Raw genomic sequence first — 19,256 nt, 5'->3', positions numbered from 1 at the left:
TTGAAATTAATAATTATATACATAAATAATTAAGAATTATATAATTAATATAATTAAAACTTTTATAAAATTATTTTCATATATATGCCTATATATATGTAATATATAGGTAAATATTATTTACAAAAAGTTATTATAAATATGCATATAATAATTTTATATGTAATATACTTATCAAATAACAGAATGTAAACAAAAGTGAATTAATTTGCTTAATGATGATAATATATATATATATATATATATATATATATATATATATATTCGCTCGAAAGGTCTCTGGTTCGATTCCCGATTCAGCGACTTTCGGATCTATATTTTTCTCTTGCATTTATTTATTTCCGTAGGGGGGTTAAAGAATTATTGAAATTAAATCTCAAAGATGAAATTATTTCATATTTTAAAATCTTGGCAGTGACCAAGTAAAATTTGGTGCCTTGTGCACAGATGTTTAATTCTAATGAAAAAATTTAGTTTCGTTAGGATAACGCACTGTCTTCCGCGATCGGCTCTTATTGCCTGTCTTATACTTTAAATTTATAAAATATTTTAAATATTAAAAATATCTGTGACCTTGTTTGATACACATTTTTTTCCGATAATTTTTAAATATTTTCTTCAATCTACTTACAGTTTTTTTATCAGCTTTTTTCTAGTTTTTTAACTTTGCAGCAAAGTTTGATGTTAATATCCAAAATTATAAAATATTACACAGAATCTTGTCATTATCCACGTGATCATTCTATGTACTATTTTCTTGATGACTTCAAAGCACACCAAACATCAATTTTTATTTTTTTGTTTTAATCATAATTATCTAAAACAAAAGAATAATCTCAGAAATAAATATTTCTATCGGCTCTCAATATAAACAATATAAATATAATGTTTTCTAAATCGGCCACAGAGCCAAAGCACGAAAAATTACGAAAAATTAATTCTTCGGAACTGTATCTCTTGGTACGAGATTACTAAAGTACCTATTATATCATATATATACATTATACGTCTATATATAATAACATTTCAAATATTCGCGCTTCCCATATATAGTTCCCAGTCTGAGCAACTTCTCGAATAATCGGATCCTAAACTGCGGTCCGAAATACGCTTACAGCGCTGTAAGCATCATCTGTCTTCGTTTTACAACGAATATCAAACGAAGATAGAGCGATATGCTTTCAGCGCTGTAAGCGCATTCAGACCGCATCTGTTCTTTTCAGCTGAACTGGCTACACTAAGTTCAGAATTTATCTCTTTCCTTCCAATGTGGAGCAAAAAAGATAAATTTTGAACTAGTGCATACCAGTTCAGCAGGAAAGATCCCAAAGATGGTTATTTCACCATACGTCTGCACTGATGTTGATATGCTGCGTCTAATGTCTGGCGTCCTATGGCGTCCTATGGCATTCCATGTTTTTAAAGGCCAAAACCTATTTTCAGTATCGCTCGGGGAACTGCCGAACGGCTGTGAATGCGGATGAAAAATCGGAGAAAAGTGTCGAACACTGTTCCTACGTCAAGTATCATTCACGAAATCTGTTTTGCTACATTGGTCAACGCGTTTCGGCCGAAGTTGCGCAGTGAACGAACTCTCGGACTACTCGACGACGTGATCCCGTGCCGGACACGTGGTCGTCGTCTTCGTCGGCATGGAATCCAAAAACGTGGCGATGCTGGAATCCTCCGGCGAGGACACCATTCTAGTCGAGACCGTGAAGAATATAGTGACGCAACAGGAATGCAACGAGTTGGAGACCGAGGATTTCTTTCTGGCTTCTTCGCAGGACCAGGGCGAGCGATTCTCTGGAGAGAATGTCGAGGAAACGAAGCAGGAGACGAAAGAGATCCTCGCGTGGATACACTTCTGCAGGACGTGCGCCAATTCCTGCGATAATCTGATACCCATTTTCAAGGGCGAAGGAACGGAGCACGACTTGCCTAGTAAAATACTCAAGTACTTGCCGATACACGTGTGTAGAGTATACTTAATAAAGTGCAGTTTTAAGCACTCGACTGTCTCGGTAAAGACATATTATTTATACGCTATTATTTACTCCACAGGTATCTGAAAGCGATACTCTGCCATTGCAATTGTGTCATCATTGCGCAGACACGTTGCTGGCCTGGCACGATCTAAGCGAGGGATGTCTAAGTGCGGAGAAGAAGCTGCTGAAAATGCAAGAAACGTTGCAAAATAAACAGCAGGTAAATTAGATGTGATTGTTAACGAAAATCTATTTAAAATTAAATTTTAATATACTATTACTGCAATTTAAGATGTAAGATAAAAGAGGATAAAACATAATTTTTATTGCAGTAGAACAACAAGCGCGCTACACATAGGTACATGCACCATTCTTGTAGTTTATGTTAAACAGAATAATTATTTTCAAAAAAATAATATAAAGTTTGTTTTAACTGAATTAATATTTATTGACAGAAATCAGCTGATAACTATCAAAAATATTAATCCAGTTTAAAGACAACATATTATCTAAAACATTATTTTAATTTTTATAACATATTACTATTTTAAAAATTAATTAGCAAATTAACGCTTTAATCAGTTGATTTCTATAAAAAAATATCAATTGAGTTTAAACAAACTTTATATTATTTTTTTTGAAAATATTCTTTTAAACATAAAATCAAAGAAAGGTGCGCGCTTGTGTTGTTCTAATTTTAATATAAAATTGGAGTTCTAATGAATATTAAAATCTATTTAGAAAAAGAATAGAGCTGGTAAGGAGCAGACAAAGGATTTCTTAATACATGTATTAATTAATCCGCGCGGAGTCGTAAATAATCATAATTGTTTTATTCCCATAGTTTAATGGAAAAATTGTGGTATCGGAGATGCATTGCAATCCGTATGTCATACTGACTTTCCTGATTTAAAAACCATATAAAGACCACGTGGAGTCCGCGCGGAGTTATCGAGCAATGACCATTAAATCCAATAGAAAAATTGAAATTCGTCGACTCGCAAAATAAGCTCGTCTTATTGGCGAAACATCGCTTTTTATTGGCGTTTCGGATCTTCTTCTCGTGTCTTTTTCGCTCTTCATCGCGTCTCATTCTTTCTCGCGTATCTCTAACTCCTTATATGGCATGTCCGCGCGGACTCGAGTGACTTTTTCTCGCATCTTTCTCTATTTCTTCGCGTACATCCTTCTTGCGCGCTTTAATTCTTTAAAAGGCTTACTCGAGCTCGAGCTTCGCGCGGCCTTACTGAAACTCGATACGCCGATAAAATCTAAAAAAGATATGCCGACATTTCCTTTGCAATTTTTAGTTGCCGCACATCACACTTCGCACTTCGAGGTGTGAAACTACATGCCGAGCTGTCATCGAGTTTCTTATCGTTGTGATTTATGTCTTCATTCTGTTACTCGTACTTTCTTTCATTCACGTAGTTATACTCACACACGCGATTATAACGTCGGTGTTGCGAGCATTGATGTTTCGTTTCTTCCATTCATATTCTTTTGGTATCCTCGTTTTTCTCGCGTTACTACAGGGTTTGTCCGGAAAGTAATGCGTCGCATTTTTTTGTGACGCGACTATACATCGCAGAGCGATGGGACCGGTTGGGGAGGAAGGGGGGTACCCTTAGCTTTCCAACGGTAGGTCGCTCAATTGTTTCCATGCGCTTGGAGGGTTAGGACGGCTTATTCTGTGAACCTCTGCTTAGTGGTCGCGTCGAACTTGTGATGGAGAGAACGATAGAGCAACGCTATGCGATAAAGTTTTGCGTGAAGCTGGACAAGACGCCGCTGGAAACTTTTGAAATGCTCAAGAAAGTTTTCGGGGACGATTGCCTTTCCAAATCGCAGTCAAACAGATGGCACAAGATGTTTAGAGAAGGTCGGAAGGAGGTCGCCGACGAGGCCCGCGCAGGACGCCCGTCAACATCGCGAACGGACGACAATGTGACTCGTGTGCGCCAATTATTGAATTCAGACCGTCGAATGAATGTTCGCTTAATGTCGGAATTATTGAACTTGCCGAAAACGATTGTTCACGAGATTGTATCGGAAGACTTGGCCATGCGGAAGATTTGCGCAAAACTTGTGCCCAGAGTGTTGACCGATGCGCAAAAGCAACACCGAGTGGAAGTTTGTGAAGAACTCAAGCAACTCTGTGCAGATAATCCCAATTTCCTGAACAACGTTATCACTGGGGATGAGTCATGGGTCTTTCAGTACGATCCGGAGTCAAAGAGGCAGAGTGCGGCCTCTTTGACTCCGGATCGTACTGAAAGACCCATGGCACACGACGTACAAGCTACTTCGACGGCCTCCCTGAACAGCATCCCAGTCAAGGAGTTCCAGAAATCTTATGACGCATGGAAATCGCGTTGGCAAAAATGTATTGACGCAGAAGGGTCATACTTCGAACAATTTTAAGTTGTTTTACCTATGCGATCAATAAATTCTTTTTTAAAAAAATGCGACGCATTACTTTCCGGACAAACCCTGTATTATATATACCTAAATTATAAATGTATATATAATTTATATTAAACATTCCTTTCTCATTTTTTTGCATTTTGACACACAATATATATACTAATTATATATTTTTTTTAATTTTGCAGTATTACTCTACATCTTTGGATAATTTAAAAGTCACAACAACTCCTACTGTTGTGTCAAGCACAACAAATTCACAAGTAAGTATATAATAAATCATTACAATAAAGTATTGTAAAATATAATTTCTATGTATTAAGATATTAAATTTAATTTCTTTATTGCAGTCTGATCAGCAAACCGATGAGAAAAATAAAGCGCATAGTACAGAAGAAATTAATAACTCTAATAGGTAATGATTTTATATTCTCATAATTTATATATGACAATTAGCACAAAGTTTTTTCTCTCACTGCTTGTTTATGTAAATTTAATTTTGCTTATAATCGCTACAAGTATACTTTTATATAAGTATCATTACTTGTTAAATATTTTCTGTACGTCTTACGAAAAGTTGGAGATATGTTCGATCTGACATTGAATATACGTAACGCGTTATAATCGATGACTCAATCAATTAATTAAAAGAAAAAAAAGAACAATTTGCCGGCGTGGGGCACACCAAGAAAATTTTTGCGACAACGTAATGAAAGATTCCGAGCAAAGCATATAAAGAAAAAAGCAGTACCGAACGATCGGAGGTTGGCTTTAAAGATTATATCCAGAAAAACAAGCGCCGAAAAAATAATCGACTCAAAAATCGACGATCGTCCGCCGCAAGTGCGAAACCATGGAGTCAAGTTTCGGCTATTTTGCAGGTCATGCGGCGTCCGGACACCGTTTAAAGTGTCCTCGGACACGCAGAATGCATTTTGGAAGCCATACAGGAAACGATGCCAACCGAGAGTGCGGAACCTAAAAAAGCCCGAAAATGCAGCGAGCGAGGACTGCGATCCGATTTGTGTCGCCGTAATGGACACAGCGCATCAGCCGTCCGTCATGTCTGAACAACTGAAAAATAACGATCCCTTGAGGTTGACATCCAAGGTGAAGAAAGAGCACATCGCCACGGAACGTTCTATAAAAGACGCTAATCGCGAGAACAAACCTTACCGAACAATCGCGTGCGAGATGGAGAAGCTTCAGCTAGATCGAATCTCGGACAACCAAATGGATAAGAATCTGTGCAAGACCAGCAAAGCGTTGCAAAAGGAGGAATCTTTTTTGTGCGCCGAGTGCGGCAAGTGTTTCAGATTAAAGGATTCGTATTTGCGCCACATGAGGATCCACAAGGACGAGCGACCGTTCACTTGTCACGTATGCGGTAAGCAATTTCGCGATTCCGGTGGATTGACCAGGCACTTGAAAGACGTGCACGCGAAGGTGAAGAACTTTATGTGCGACCTGTGCGGAAAAAAGTTCGCGTCCAAGGCCACGCAAGAGGATCATCGGCGCACTCATACCGGTGAACGCCCATTTGTCTGCGACTCCTGCGGCAAAACCTTCAAATCCAAGGCGTCCCTCTATATCCACAGCAAACTTCACACCAACGAGTTCCCGCACGTATGCTCGTATTGTACCAAAGGGTTCCGTCGACGGCAGGAGGTGCTGGCTCACATAACTACTCATACGGGCGAGAAGAATCACACGTGCGACATATGCACGAAGAAATTCCGAGTCAAGTCCGAACTGGCGCGACACAAGCTTATTCACTCCGAGAACAAGCCGTTCGTCTGCATCAAGTGCGGTCTCGCATTTCGACAAAAGCGCTATCTGAACAATCACATTAAGAGCCGGCACAATGAATCTCTGCGAGCGTCTTAACGAGAAGATATGTGCTTAGCGATAACAACTTGCGCTGGACGCAATGTCGCTCTCCTCTTCTCTTTAGCTTTCTCTTCAGCATCATCCCTGGGAGAAAAACCGATTCAAACCTGCTGCCTTTGTTGTTTTTCCCGTATATGAGCCGGAAATGGAAAAACATCTTATGTGATTGTCGCTCTTCCTGTAGTATTGCTCTAGAGACAAATAATGTTATGATAAAGTACAAAAATAATTCGGCGCAAAGTTCGACATTGATTGCAGAAAATGCTAGAGAAATCTCAGAAAGAAAGACACGCAATTTGCTGCAATATTGTAAGATACGATGAAAAAGGAGATTCAAATGCCTGAAACTATTAATCAATAATCTTACAATCAACGAATGAATCTGTAAAAACGGGCTACATTTATGATACCTGTCAATACATCTACAAACGAAAGTATCATCTAATACATCATCATATGAGGTTTCGTAATGCGTTCGGCCGCTGCAAAGTAACAGGCTGACTCTCTTTTCAGATGGACGTGTCGAGTATCGAATGAGAAGGCGAGACATATTGAAGACAATTCGCAAAGGGACTACGAATCCGATATGGAAGGATTCTCGATTAATGTCGAGAAAGTTCATTCAATGATATCCAGCAAGAAATCTCCATCATTGATTGATCTCGATAATCTCAACGGAAGATTGGAATCGCGAAAGGACCTGGACAGCTCCGAAAAAAAACAGAAAGAGAAAAGACATCGAAAGACTCACACGATGGATCCTCGAGACAATATAGGACGATGTGAACGAACATCGAAAGTTAAACACCCGGAATTAGCTCGCTCGAAGATGACGAAGAAGGAGTGCACTTCTTACAAGTGTAAAGAATGCGGAAAAATTCTCTCTACCTCGTATAATCTACTGATCCACCACAATATTCACACCGGCGCGCGACCCTATAATTGTCCTACCTGTGACAAGAGCTTCCGATCGGCGTCCGGCATGAATAGGCACGTGCGCAACGTCCACGACGGCATCAAGAATTTTATTTGCGACGTGTGCGGCCGCGGTCTCGCCTCAAGGGCATCGAGGGACGAACACAGACGCACCCATACCGGCGAGAGACCTCACTCGTGCGAGATCTGCGGCAAATCCTTCAAACAGAAGGCGTCCTTACACGTCCACCGGCTCTATCATTCCAAAGTTTTGCCGTATCATTGCGAGCAGTGCGGCCGCGGTTTCCGCAGGAGGCAAGAATTAGACAAGCATGCGTCCTGGCATTCCGATCGAAAACCTTATACTTGCGATATCTGCGACGAGCGTTTCCGTAGCAAGAATTGCGTTATTCGTCATCAACGTATTCATAATGATCAACGATCACATATTTGCATCATTTGCAGCGCCGGATTCACCCAAGAACGTTATTTGAAAAGGCACTGCGAAAACTCTCATAAAAACATGCACACGTAGACTTTAAAGGAATTTATTATTCATTTGTAGTTTATTTGTCTGGAAAAGACGTAGAACATTGTTGTACAAAGTGCCGATCGTTAAGAAAGGATTGAAAAATATGAGAAAGCATGGTAAAAATCTAATATTAATATACTGCCTCAAACATTTCTGTGCATCAAAGAAATTGTATAAATATCTGCGTATACAGTATAAAGTCATTTAGTTATTCTACATGCATGCTTATTAAAATTTGACACAAAACGGTCCTATTTCTGCGACAGCATCTTGTCAAGCAACATCTCGAAAAATTGATAATTACAGAGTCTCGAAAATTTGTTGAATATTTTAAAAGACTTAAAATGACCATATAATTTATAATTTATACATATGTATATAAGTTGGATATGAAAAAATAAAAGAATTAAATAATATCTCGATTTCTCATGCTCCAATCTTTTCCTTTCTATATAGATCTATTAAATTTAATGATTAATTTATTGTATTTTAGATTGAAAAGAATCTTGCATAAAAATAAATTATACGAGAATTGTTGATACTGAATATAATTTTATTATTATTAAAAAAGAAACAATATTTTTTAGATATTTTTTTAGATTTTTAATTATTATTAAAACAAAAAAATTAAACTTAAATAAGCTTCAATTAGATGTTACCAAAAAAAATATATAGAACGACTAAAATGACAATTGTACTTATATTTTAGAAGTGTTAATTATTTTGAAGTATATATAGCATTGTTATATGTATGTGTATATATGTATACGCAAGGAGTGAATTCATATTGATATGGAATTCAGTGATAATAATACATTTGATTATTCAAAAAGCAAAATAATGAATTTTCATGTTTTTATATTGTTTTGTTTGATTACTATATATATACATTACCTTTTTTAGCAAATACAAAATTATAAATAATTATAAAGTATTAATTATATTATAAAGTAATTTATATTTTTTTTTATATATCATAAAATCTTTTTTCTCATTCTTATTAAAAATCTAATTTTGCAGTGCAATTGCCTTCACAATATATATTTATATTTTTATTAAATTCTTTTTATATGAAATATATATATATATAAATATTATATACACAATTTTATTATAGATATATAATATATATGCAAATTATCAAATAATAGAAAATAAACAGTGAAACGGATCTTTCTCTCTCACAAAAAAATGTTGCCTTGGACAATGTAATCTTATTTATCTTTTTTAATACATTTAATAATTTTTAATAAATTTTTTTATATAAGAAAAATTAAAAACGCTGGAAATTACACTAATATAATGAAAATTTCCAGTATAAAGATTGTTCAATAACAAACATGTGATTATTTTTTATTTTTTAGATTAAAGGATCAGACTATGCATGATTGGACAGCCCATAGTTACTCTCGACAAAGGTACAAGAAACTCGCCAGAAAACACAGCAATGAAATTATTTCGATCCAAACTGGAACATTTAATACGCTCGACGAAGATCCAAAGAATATCTCCTCTTCTACAAATAATGTTGCTGATGGTGAAGCAATTGAAAGTTTACCTTCTCACACAAACATATTTTCTAAAATATATTTATGTGAGATGGATAAATCGACAACCGACAAGCAGAAAAACAAGCTGATAAAGGAGAAAAGTTCTAGCCCTGTTAAACAGACGTATGCAAGTTGCGCGAAAAAAACGAAGGACCTCCCGAGGAAATGCACTGCTAAGATGAATGAATCGGATCCGTGTCTGGAAGAAAATGTCAAACAATCCAAAACCAAAAGGGTCGCATCCATCGATGATACGGTAATGATTTGCAAGCCGTGTAATAAAAAATTTCCCTCGCGAAAAAGCTACTGCGCTCATGTACGCACACACACAGGAAAGAAATCGTACACGTGCCATATTTGTGGCAAGCAATTCATTCAAGGCGGTAGTATGTACTATCATCTGAAGCACGTTCACTTCGGCGTGAAGGATCACGCTTGCGATATATGCGGCCGTAGTTTCGCTATGAAGACCGTCATGGAGGACCATCGGCGTATCCATACTGGTGAACGGCCTTACGTGTGTCACATCTGCGGCAAGACGTTCAAGACTAAAGCGTCCCTTTATATACATAGCAAGACTCATACAGACGAGTTTCCGCATAAGTGCATCTATTGTGCTAAAAGATTCCGCTGGAAACAGCAGATGCTGGGTCACTTGACGGTGCACACAGGTGAGAAGAATCATATGTGCGACGTATGCGGCAAGGGTTTTGGCGTGAAGAACGACTTGACCAGGCACAAACGTATACACTCCGAGGAAAAGCCATATACATGTCAGCAATGCGGCACCAGCTTCAGTCAGAAACGTTATCTCAAAAGTCACGAACGCCTAAGATTAGGGATGTGCGGATACTCGCAAGAATCAAGTTGAGTCGAGTACGATTCGAATTAAATTCGAGTAATTGCAGATAATTCTTGATAAATCAAAAACACATTCCAAAATTATTCTCCTACAAACCTATAATCTTATAATTTTAAGTAGCATAACCGAAATTAGGATATATACCTCTATATATATATATAAACATGTGTATATACACACATATTATATATGTATATACGTTAAAAAAGAGAAAATAATTCTAAATAACGAAAATGTACAATGAAATTTTTTCTCATAGAAAATTTTGTGATTTATTATGATTAATATCAATAATAATTATAAATTATTACATTATACTATTGTATATAATTGCTATTATTATTATTATTAACTGGCGTTCGGAACTCGAAGGTTCATTGCCGCAAATACCAAATCTCGCCAATGTTCCCATCCCTGAGCAAGATCCTTCCGTCCCTCGTACCCCATTTCGTTAAAATCCATTCTAATATTATCTTTCCACCTACGTCTTGGTCTACCCAATGGTCTTTTCCCATTAGGTTTACCAATTAGTATTTTATATGCGGTTCAATCCTTACTCATACGCGCCACGTGGCCTGTCCATCTTAATCGGCGTGATTTTATGACGTTAATTATATCTGGACTATTGTATAATCGATGTAATTCTACGTTATGCAGTTTTCTCCATTCGCTCGTCTCCTCATCGCGCTTCGCATCCACGACTTTTCGAAGTATTTTATTCTCGAATACTCTAAATTTTTTCTCGTCTTTTAACGTAAGTGACCACGTTTCGCTGCCATAAAGGACTACCGGTAAAATAATCGTTCTGTAAATTCTAATTTTTAAACGCTTAGACAACACTCGCGATCCGAGTAATTTATTAACCGAATAGAAGCAAGCATTCCCCAAATTAATTCTTTTCTTAAGCTCTTCTCTTATTTCATTAGTTTGGTTTAAAATCGAACCCAAATACTTAAAATTGCTGACCCGCTCAAACATTTTATCTCGAATGACCAAGCTTCCGCAATTATGAATACTCTGGATTCTATCAGTGACCATATATTTAGTTTTTTCAACGCTTACTTGCAACCCCAGGTTTTTTTCGTTTTATCTAATAAAGTTTTAATGTTATCAATTAATGTTACTTGTATATAATTTCTATATTAATAATAATATTAAATTATTAATTTGCACAATTATTAATTACACTATATTGTATTATATATGTATATAATGTAAGTACGTATACACGTATAAATATGTAATGATTATATATACATATATATATTAATTTTTAATTCTAGGATTAAAACGTTGTTTATGCAATAAATAACATCATTAACTGTAGCCAGTGGTCATTTAATTCTCAATCTTGATATTAATTTTTGTTACTAATAAAATTATACAATTTAATAAGTAAATAACATCCAGAATACTAAAATACAATTTCAAGAATAAAAATGTGTATATAAAAAAAATATTAAATTTATATTTTTAATTTAAATATTTTGATGCAAATCTATATCTTTTAAATAAATAGTTTTCCAATAAATATTATTATGCACTAATACATTATTCATGCACTGTAGGCAAGACTTATTTTTACGCAAAACATGAAATTATTGGGGCAGGTATCGTCAGTAAAGTATTATTGAAAATAGACATTAAAATAAATACTAAAAATAAATATTGATTCAATCATATAAATATTTAGTTTCTTCTTTATTTTGCAATTATACTTATTATTTTAATTATAAATTAAATCACGTAAAATAGGAAAAGCAATATTTCAAAGCGCAAAATACGTTTTTATTCACTAGAGAATAAAATAAGAATAAAAGTTATTGTATATATTGTATATATATAAAATAAAAAACATATCAATGCAAAAATTTACAAATATAAAGCTGTGCCGCATAGAAAAACGTAAGCAGTACGGCTTAAGACTAATGTAAAGCCTTTTAACAAATGTAAAATTATAAATAAATAATTTATATTATAAAAAAAAATCGAGAGCGAGATATATGTGAAAGAAAAATTAACTATTACATACAAATAAGATACAGATTAAAAGAATCCTGCGAAAAAAGGTAAATTATGCGAAAATTATTTATATTCGGTATAATAAATATTCACTACGTCAAGAAACCCTTTTTTTAGTTAATAAAAGATCTGTTGTGGAAATATAATTGCTTTTTCCGTATAATAAAAATTTGTATTTTTATTAAGTTTTTTATATGTATTATATATGTATAAATATTATTTATAACATATTATTTTGTATTCGGTTTTTAATAAATTTAATAATTTAATAATTAATGAATCACGTAAATTACACTAATGCAGTAAAAATTTTTATACAATAATAATTTGATAACAAACATAATAGTTACTTTTTATTTTCCAAATTGAGAAAGCAGATTAGCATAATTAAACAAGTGACCATGATTCAATAAAGTTATAAAATACTCGCCAGAAAGCACATTGCAGTAATAAAATAAGTTCGATTCAAACTGCGAATTCGATATACTCAACGAGGATCCAAAAAGTATCATTTTTCTTACATATATTGGTAACAATCTACTTTCACTACCTCACATTAATACGTTTCTTAAAATGCGTTTGTCGAAAATTGATTGTTATTTTATTAATTTGCAGTGTCATGCCTTTCCTTATAATGCCTCTCTGTCGCGTCTGATCAAAATTAATACAGCTTTCAACTGTAAACAAAATTGCAAGACGTAGAAATAAATTCAATTTTTATTAAAAATTGTATTTTTATTGTTATCTGTGACTAAAGATAAATGAGCTTTAAATATCTTTCACGATACATCATTATCTTCACTTAAATAATAGCAATACATTTACAGGATATTTGAATAATTAAAGAATGTTCTATATAAATCAAAAATAAAAAAATTAATAAACTTTTGATATAAATCTATAGTAAAATGGTGTTCGACAAAATATGCATATAACATTTTTCGATATTTACAGTCGAAAAAAAATCTTTTACGTGCGCACGATAAATTAACCAAAATATTTATGTTTGAAATATTGCTACATTTATAATTTGCAGATATATTCAGGTAAAAGCACATACTGGAAAAATTGAGGTATTCTGAATTTTGATGCTCCACATGTTAATCGACGAGCCTCTTTTCAATCGATCAGCGACGGCACGTGATATCTGAAGAAACAATGCAAAACTTTTTTATAAAGTTGTAAAGATTTTTAGAAGGTGTAAATATGAAAGTGGAATTTATTGTATATTTTTCAAAATATATCTCTTTAAACAGCGTATATGTAAAACGTACAATGTGATTTGCACTACTATTTCAATAAATTTTTCGATTTTCTGCAATTTAAATTTCAAAGCTGTCTATAATTATCTATAGTTGTCGGAGAAGGGAAAATTTAAAAGAAATATTTATAATGTTCGAATGCTTTAAAAGTGTGTCTTTCAAAAATTAAATTGCACATATATTAAAATGTAAATCATATGAATCGTACGACAAATTGCAATCGAACGATGAAAAACATTATATCTTCGAAAATATGTGATTCATTATAGAATTAATTAAAAAATTGAACGTTTATAACGTATAGTTGTCGCTTTCGTCTTAAGTACGATTTGAAACTGATGCTGTCTGATCCATTCTGACGAAGACTTTTGATATTGTATCCACATTTGCAGTTTCTTATTCTGATAGAACAGATAATTATTGTTAGTTAATCAAAAGAAACACAATCTTTTATACTGGTTCACTGCGAAGTAAATTTCATTATACATACGTACACAATATTTAAACGTAAACAATATTCAAAGTTTATTTGCGGATACGTCCGGGGAATAAGACATATAACATTGTACATAAAATACAGACCGGTAAAGTTCGTATTAGCAGAATCAAAACAATCATTCCCGCTATAACGTCCTAGTCAAATTATTGTCATAAGTGTCCTTTAACAATACGTATCTGTGCGAATTCTTGATTCAGAGAAGCAAAATCGAAACACATTTAGATAAAATCTACAAGTAAAAGAGGTGAAAAGGAAGATCAAGAGATATATACTAAGGAAAAAATAAACGGTTACGTACAAATAAAATACAGATTAAGGAGAACCTTGCCGAAAAGGTAACTTATGCGGAAATTATATTTGATATAATTTTGTCATTCTATTCAAAGTAATAATATCTTTTATACTTTTTGACTATAATTATAATGAAAATAGTAAAGTGAAAAATATGCTTCGATTAGGTGCTATCAAAATAATAATACATGGAATTATCACACGAAATAACAATAATCTGTGTAATATTTCGTAATTTTGGAAATTGACATTAAATTTTGCAGTAAAGTTTGTATAAAAATCAGAAGAAAGCTGATCAAAGAAAGAACTGTAAGTAGATTTCAAAAAATATTCTAAAATTATTAGAAAAAATAAGCAAGCAAGTAGATCAACGACATTTCTTTTATCTTATAAGTTTTAAATTTTTAGAAATATATCTGACATTGTCGTGTCTATGTGTGTGTCTGAATTTATACATACACACGCAAAAAGGAGAATATTGGGTACATCTACTGATTTGAAAGTGCACTTGTTTAATCACTATTACAATACATTTGTACATTGCGCACAAACATTCGGCTCTTATAGCCCGTTTATTTCTAAGTACATACAACACATTTAACTATTTAAAATAATAAAACTAAATTTTTCTTCATGCCCTCACTTATGTGCTTATACATTACTTCCTCTTAACAAATATAAAATTATAAATAAGTAAATAAGAACGTAGATATTTGAGAATCGCCTAACAGAATTTAAAAAACGTAAAAATCTTCTCTCGACCGTACTGGCAAATATTATTTATTCAATCACAACGTTTCGACCCTTCTTTGAGTCCTTATCAAGTGATTTGTAAAATTAAAAATAAAATTATAATTCTAAGATGTCAAGAACGAACATATTGGAGTCTCCAATAACTCGTCTAAGAGTCTTGACGTGTTGTCAAACCGACACTATGTTCGTTCTTGACATCTTAGAATTATAATTTTATTTTTAATTTTACAAATCACTTGATAAGGACTCAAAAAGGGTCAAAACGTTGTGATTGAATAAATAATATTTGCCAGTACGGTCGAGAGAAGATTTTTACCTTTTATAAATAAGTAATTTTTATTTACTATATTGTGAACTCTTTTTCCTTACAATTATTTTACAAAAAATCTGCTTTAGCAATATATATATATATATGTAATACTGCTTTTACAGTATATTAATTAAGACTAATATTTTTATTAAATTAATTTTACGTGTAAAATATAAATATTATTTTTAGAAAGTTATTATAAATGTATAATAGTGAATGCAATATTTATCAAATAATGGAAAGTAAACGGTAAATTAAATCTTTCTAAAAAATATGAAATTTTATCTTGCACAATAAAATCTTTCTCTTTGTTCAGTTTTTAATAATAATTTTTATTTAATAATAACTGATAGATTACCGTAAATTAATATAATAAAAATTTGTAGCATAAAGATAGTTTGATAACACAAATGTGTGGTTAATTTTTATTCTTCAGATTAAGGAATCAGATTAAGCACGATTAAACAACCGAATCTCTTACATATATTGGAAACAATCAATTTTAACACATAAATACATTTCTCAAAATGCGTTCGTCGGATGAATTAGAAAGTGACCAGCAGAATAATGAAAATACAGAAGACGAATGTGCCGATTTTTATACTCAGACGGAAAAATCAAACAATAACAAGCAGAAAGACGATGAAACGGAGGACGAAGCTCCCGATTCTCCTATACAGACGAGCACCAGCAATAAAGGGGAGTACATTCAGAGGAAACGTAAGCTGAGCGAATCTAGTGCGAATCTGGAAGAGAATGTCGAACAATCCAGAATTGTAAGTGTCGCATCCGACGATGATACATGGGCTTGCGAAATCTGTAAACAAATTTTTGTTTACAGGTAAGCAGTGAACGTATATATCTACGTAAAGTCAATGAGGGGGATTTCGCTTGTCACATATGCACTAGAAGATTTCAAACAAATGCTAGCCTGAAGATACATCTGCGTCGCCATATGAACAATCGGATGTACCTTTGTGACAAGTGTGATAAAACATACACATCTAACGAATGTTTGAAAATACACATGAGAGAGATGCATGGGAACAATACCAGGTATCCATGCGAGATTTGTAATAAGACATTTCGCCGGAAAGAGAGGTTGAATAGCCACATGTTGACGCACACGGACTACAAGGCAATTTGTCCCAAATGTAACAAGACTTTCAAATATAGATCTACTATGCTTGCGCATTACAAGAATGCACATTCCACAAAGCCATATCTGCGCCAAAATTTTGAGGTAGATATTGAGGTTTCTAGTTATGGGTCTGCAAAGACCCGGGGGTTTTTGCCAGGATCAGGTCGAGTCGAGCGTACACTTGAACCTTACTCGACGGGAATAAGCGGTCCGCAATCATATATGTTTAATGATTCCGTACAGAAGTTCATGCAAAAAAAATATGATGAATCCCGCAAGTGTGAACTATGCGAGAAATATTTCAGCACGAAAGGTTCTTTAAAGACACACATCCGTACTGTGCATTCCACAGAAAAGCCACATTCGTGTCAGCATTGCGGCGCGAGCTTTAGACTAATAGGAGAACTCGATAATCACAAACAATATTGCAAAGACTTGCAAACATCAACAAGTCGAAAAGCACACTTACGCGACTGTGAAGATAACAATGGTAAAAGTAAAGGTAAGGGTAAAGACGATGGAAACTCCGAGAAAATGTCTTACAAGTGTGAATGCGGCTGTAGCTTCAAGACTCAAAATCAGCTCGACAATCACCGTAGCTCATCTCCCTACGCTCCTTGCCATCCAGATAATACTGATTCCGATTGAATTTCGTATAATTAAAATATTTTTCAATGTCTGAAATTCAAAAATTATTGTTCTATTAATAATTTTCTATAGTTACATGATACAATTGAAATTAAATATGAATATATGTACACGAACATAATAGTTGCTTTTTATTTACTTAAAAACTCAGATAAATCTCACATCTGTCTTTTTTTACATTCACGTTCAAGAAAGACAGAAATGAGATTTATCTGAGTTTTGATGTAAATGCAAAGCAACTAATAATTCGAAATTATTAAACAAAAGGTTATGTGTAAAGTTTGTATAAGAAATTTTTACATTTATATTTTCAATTAGAACCTTCTCTCAAAAATTGTCTGCGAAATCGATGATGTTCGTAATACACATAATGACGTTTTTATGTACTAATAATATATGTATAACAAAATTATGACGGAAGGTTCAATGACAAAAGTTTATTAACAACTTGAAGAGTGTAGAGTGTGATTATAGAAACACGACATAAAATATGAAATCGTTGGACATGTGTGCTAGCAGTACAGCATCAATGAGAATTGATATTTTAATTAATATTCAAATTATATTTATTCATTTATATATTAATACTAACAATAAGTTCTTCTTTATTTCGTAGTTAGTTTGTGTTAGAAAAAAAATTATGCAAATCCAGGACATGCGATATTTCAACGCAAATTATTTTTTAATATTCACATATTTGCTAATAGATAATAAAATAATAATTATTGTATATATGAAACACAACATGAAAGAAACAATCTATTGCAGTAATGTACAAAAAATATAATAAAAATCTTTCCTCAATGGTAAAAGTCGACCAAACTGGCAATCATTTATTATAAATATTAGTTAAAATACAACGTTTCGGCTGTCATTGCAGCCCTTTTCAAGTAAATCTATAAAAAGTTTTATAAAAATAATTATTTCATCGCAACAAATAATTATAAATTCATGTACAAAAATATGTTACATATCAAACGTAAATGCATAATAAATTAATCAGTAAATCAAATTCACTGCATACCACCGACAATATTCACCATTGTTTTAATGAACAATGTAAAATTGACAGAAGTAAGCAAGAAATAAATAGATGTTAACAGTTAGCAAGAATCTTAGTCACTACGCGTTAAAAAAATCGAGACAAAACTAATGTGTCTTTCGCAATCTAAAACCTCATAACAAAGTCAAATAAATAAATAAATAGGTAAAAATAAAAATAATTTAAATAGCGTCAAAAACACGATCATAAATCCCACTAAAATTCTCCGTATCTTTCTGTAAATTAATGCTTTTACTTTGTTTTTTTATATAAAACATTTCTGCAATTTCTCTTTTTCTTGTTTGTTTTTCTTGATGCAAAATCACTGGAGAATCCCAACGAAACTCATGATCGTTGCAAGTCCGATGCAAACTAACGACTGAACGCAATGTAGTGTCTTTTTTGATATTATTTCTATGTTCTTTGATGCGCGTTTCTAAATGTCTCTTTGTCTGTCCAATATACGTAGAATCACAATTCGCACATTCAATTTTATACACGACATCGGTTCTTTTTAAGTTGTCTATCCTATCTTTTCCTCTTTTCATCAGTGTGTCTAATTTTTTTGGAACGGTATATACTACATCAATTCCATTTTTATTAATGCAACACGTAATATTCTCGCTCAAATCTCTAATGTAAGGCAACACTATACAAGTTCGCGCATCAAATTTATTTTGGTTGAATGAGCTAAGATTACCGTCAAATTTAATCGCCCTACGTCTTTTGTTAATATTTTTGTTTATAACCGCTAACGGGTAACAATTATTACGAAAAATTCTTCTGACTATATTAATGTTTTCTTCGTGAAACATAGGGTCAGCGAGTAAAATAGCCCTATCTACTAGGCTTGTGATCACACTGAGTTTATATCTCATCGGATGATTCGATAGAAAATTTATATATCGACCTGAAAACGTAGGTTTACGGAACCAATTAGTCGTTAATCTGCCACCAATACGTATAACGTTCGTGTCTAAAAAACTCAGAGAACAATTGTTCTCTAATTTAGATGTAAAAAGTCGAGTGTGAAAACCATTGAAAATCCTAAGCATATCCTCTATTTTTCCTTATAAAAAATATAATATATACATATACATATATGTGTGTATGAATTTATCACA

The 19,256-nt window shown here is 33.2% G+C and overlaps 4 protein-coding genes and 1 long non-coding RNA gene across 7 annotated transcripts; 4 read left to right on the top strand and 1 right to left on the bottom strand.

Annotated features, from left to right (window-relative positions):
• The first annotated feature begins 1,293 nt into the window (after positions 1–1,293).
• LOC114942130 (uncharacterized) lies at positions 1,294–10,479 on the top strand. Of its 2 annotated transcripts, none has more exons than XM_029317450.2 (5): positions 1,294–1,973; positions 2,065–2,208; positions 4,604–4,678; positions 4,766–4,830; positions 5,297–6,823. In XM_029317450.2, the coding sequence occupies exons 1-5, from the start codon at positions 1,653–1,655 to the stop codon at positions 6,300–6,302; spliced, it is 1,611 nt and encodes a 536-aa protein (XP_029173283.1). In that variant the 5' UTR covers positions 1,294–1,652; the 3' UTR covers positions 6,303–6,823. The 2 variants fall into 2 exon arrangements, with proteins under 2 accessions (XP_029173283.1, XP_029173278.1); XM_029317445.2 differs by lacking the exon at positions 5,297–6,823 and adding an exon at positions 9,117–10,479 and having other exon boundaries at positions 1,295–1,973.
• Positions 2,225–4,594, top strand: LOC146720849 (protein GVQW3-like). Its single transcript, XM_085487810.1, has 2 exons — positions 2,225–3,629; positions 3,698–4,594. The coding sequence occupies exon 2, from the start codon at positions 3,717–3,719 to the stop codon at positions 4,410–4,412; it is 696 nt and encodes a 231-aa protein (XP_085343936.1). The 5' UTR covers positions 2,225–3,629; positions 3,698–3,716; the 3' UTR covers positions 4,413–4,594.
• On the top strand, positions 6,567–8,168 carry LOC114942174 (uncharacterized). The gene is made up of 2 exons (XM_029317475.2): positions 6,567–6,614; positions 6,802–8,168. The coding sequence occupies exons 1-2, from the start codon at positions 6,567–6,569 to the stop codon at positions 7,753–7,755; spliced, it is 1,002 nt and encodes a 333-aa protein (XP_029173308.2). The 3' UTR covers positions 7,756–8,168.
• A 2,112-nt stretch (positions 10,480–12,591) lies between the features above and the next one.
• Positions 12,592–13,894, bottom strand: LOC146720848 (uncharacterized). The gene is made up of 3 exons (XR_014925928.1): positions 13,775–13,894; positions 13,247–13,333; positions 12,592–12,863 (listed from the first exon to the last, which is right to left on the bottom strand). It is a non-coding gene; the product is annotated as an uncharacterized LOC146720848 (long non-coding RNA).
• Positions 13,895–13,998: 104 nt separating this feature from the next.
• LOC114942145 (uncharacterized) lies at positions 13,999–17,881 on the top strand. Of its 2 annotated transcripts, XM_029317453.2 has the most exons (5): positions 13,999–14,282; positions 14,406–14,547; positions 14,647–14,820; positions 15,738–16,077; positions 16,143–17,881. In XM_029317453.2, exons 4-5 carry the CDS (start codon positions 15,829–15,831, stop codon positions 17,088–17,090), a joined length of 1,197 nt encoding a protein of 398 aa, XP_029173286.2. In that variant the 5' UTR covers positions 13,999–14,282; positions 14,406–14,547; positions 14,647–14,820; positions 15,738–15,828; the 3' UTR covers positions 17,091–17,881. The 2 variants fall into 2 exon arrangements, with proteins under 2 accessions (XP_029173286.2, XP_029173292.2); XM_029317459.2 differs by lacking the exon at positions 14,647–14,820.
• Positions 17,882–19,256: the final 1,375 nt, after the last annotated feature.

This window comes from Nylanderia fulva, unplaced genomic scaffold, assembly GCF_048542155.1.
Source record: "Nylanderia fulva isolate GAGA-0341 unplaced genomic scaffold, ASM4854215v1 Scaffold6, whole genome shotgun sequence".
Lineage (NCBI taxonomy): Eukaryota > Metazoa > Arthropoda > Insecta > Hymenoptera > Formicidae > Nylanderia > Nylanderia fulva.
The sequence above is the reverse complement of the archived record's forward strand: the minus strand, read 5'-3'. Positions and strand labels throughout refer to the sequence as shown.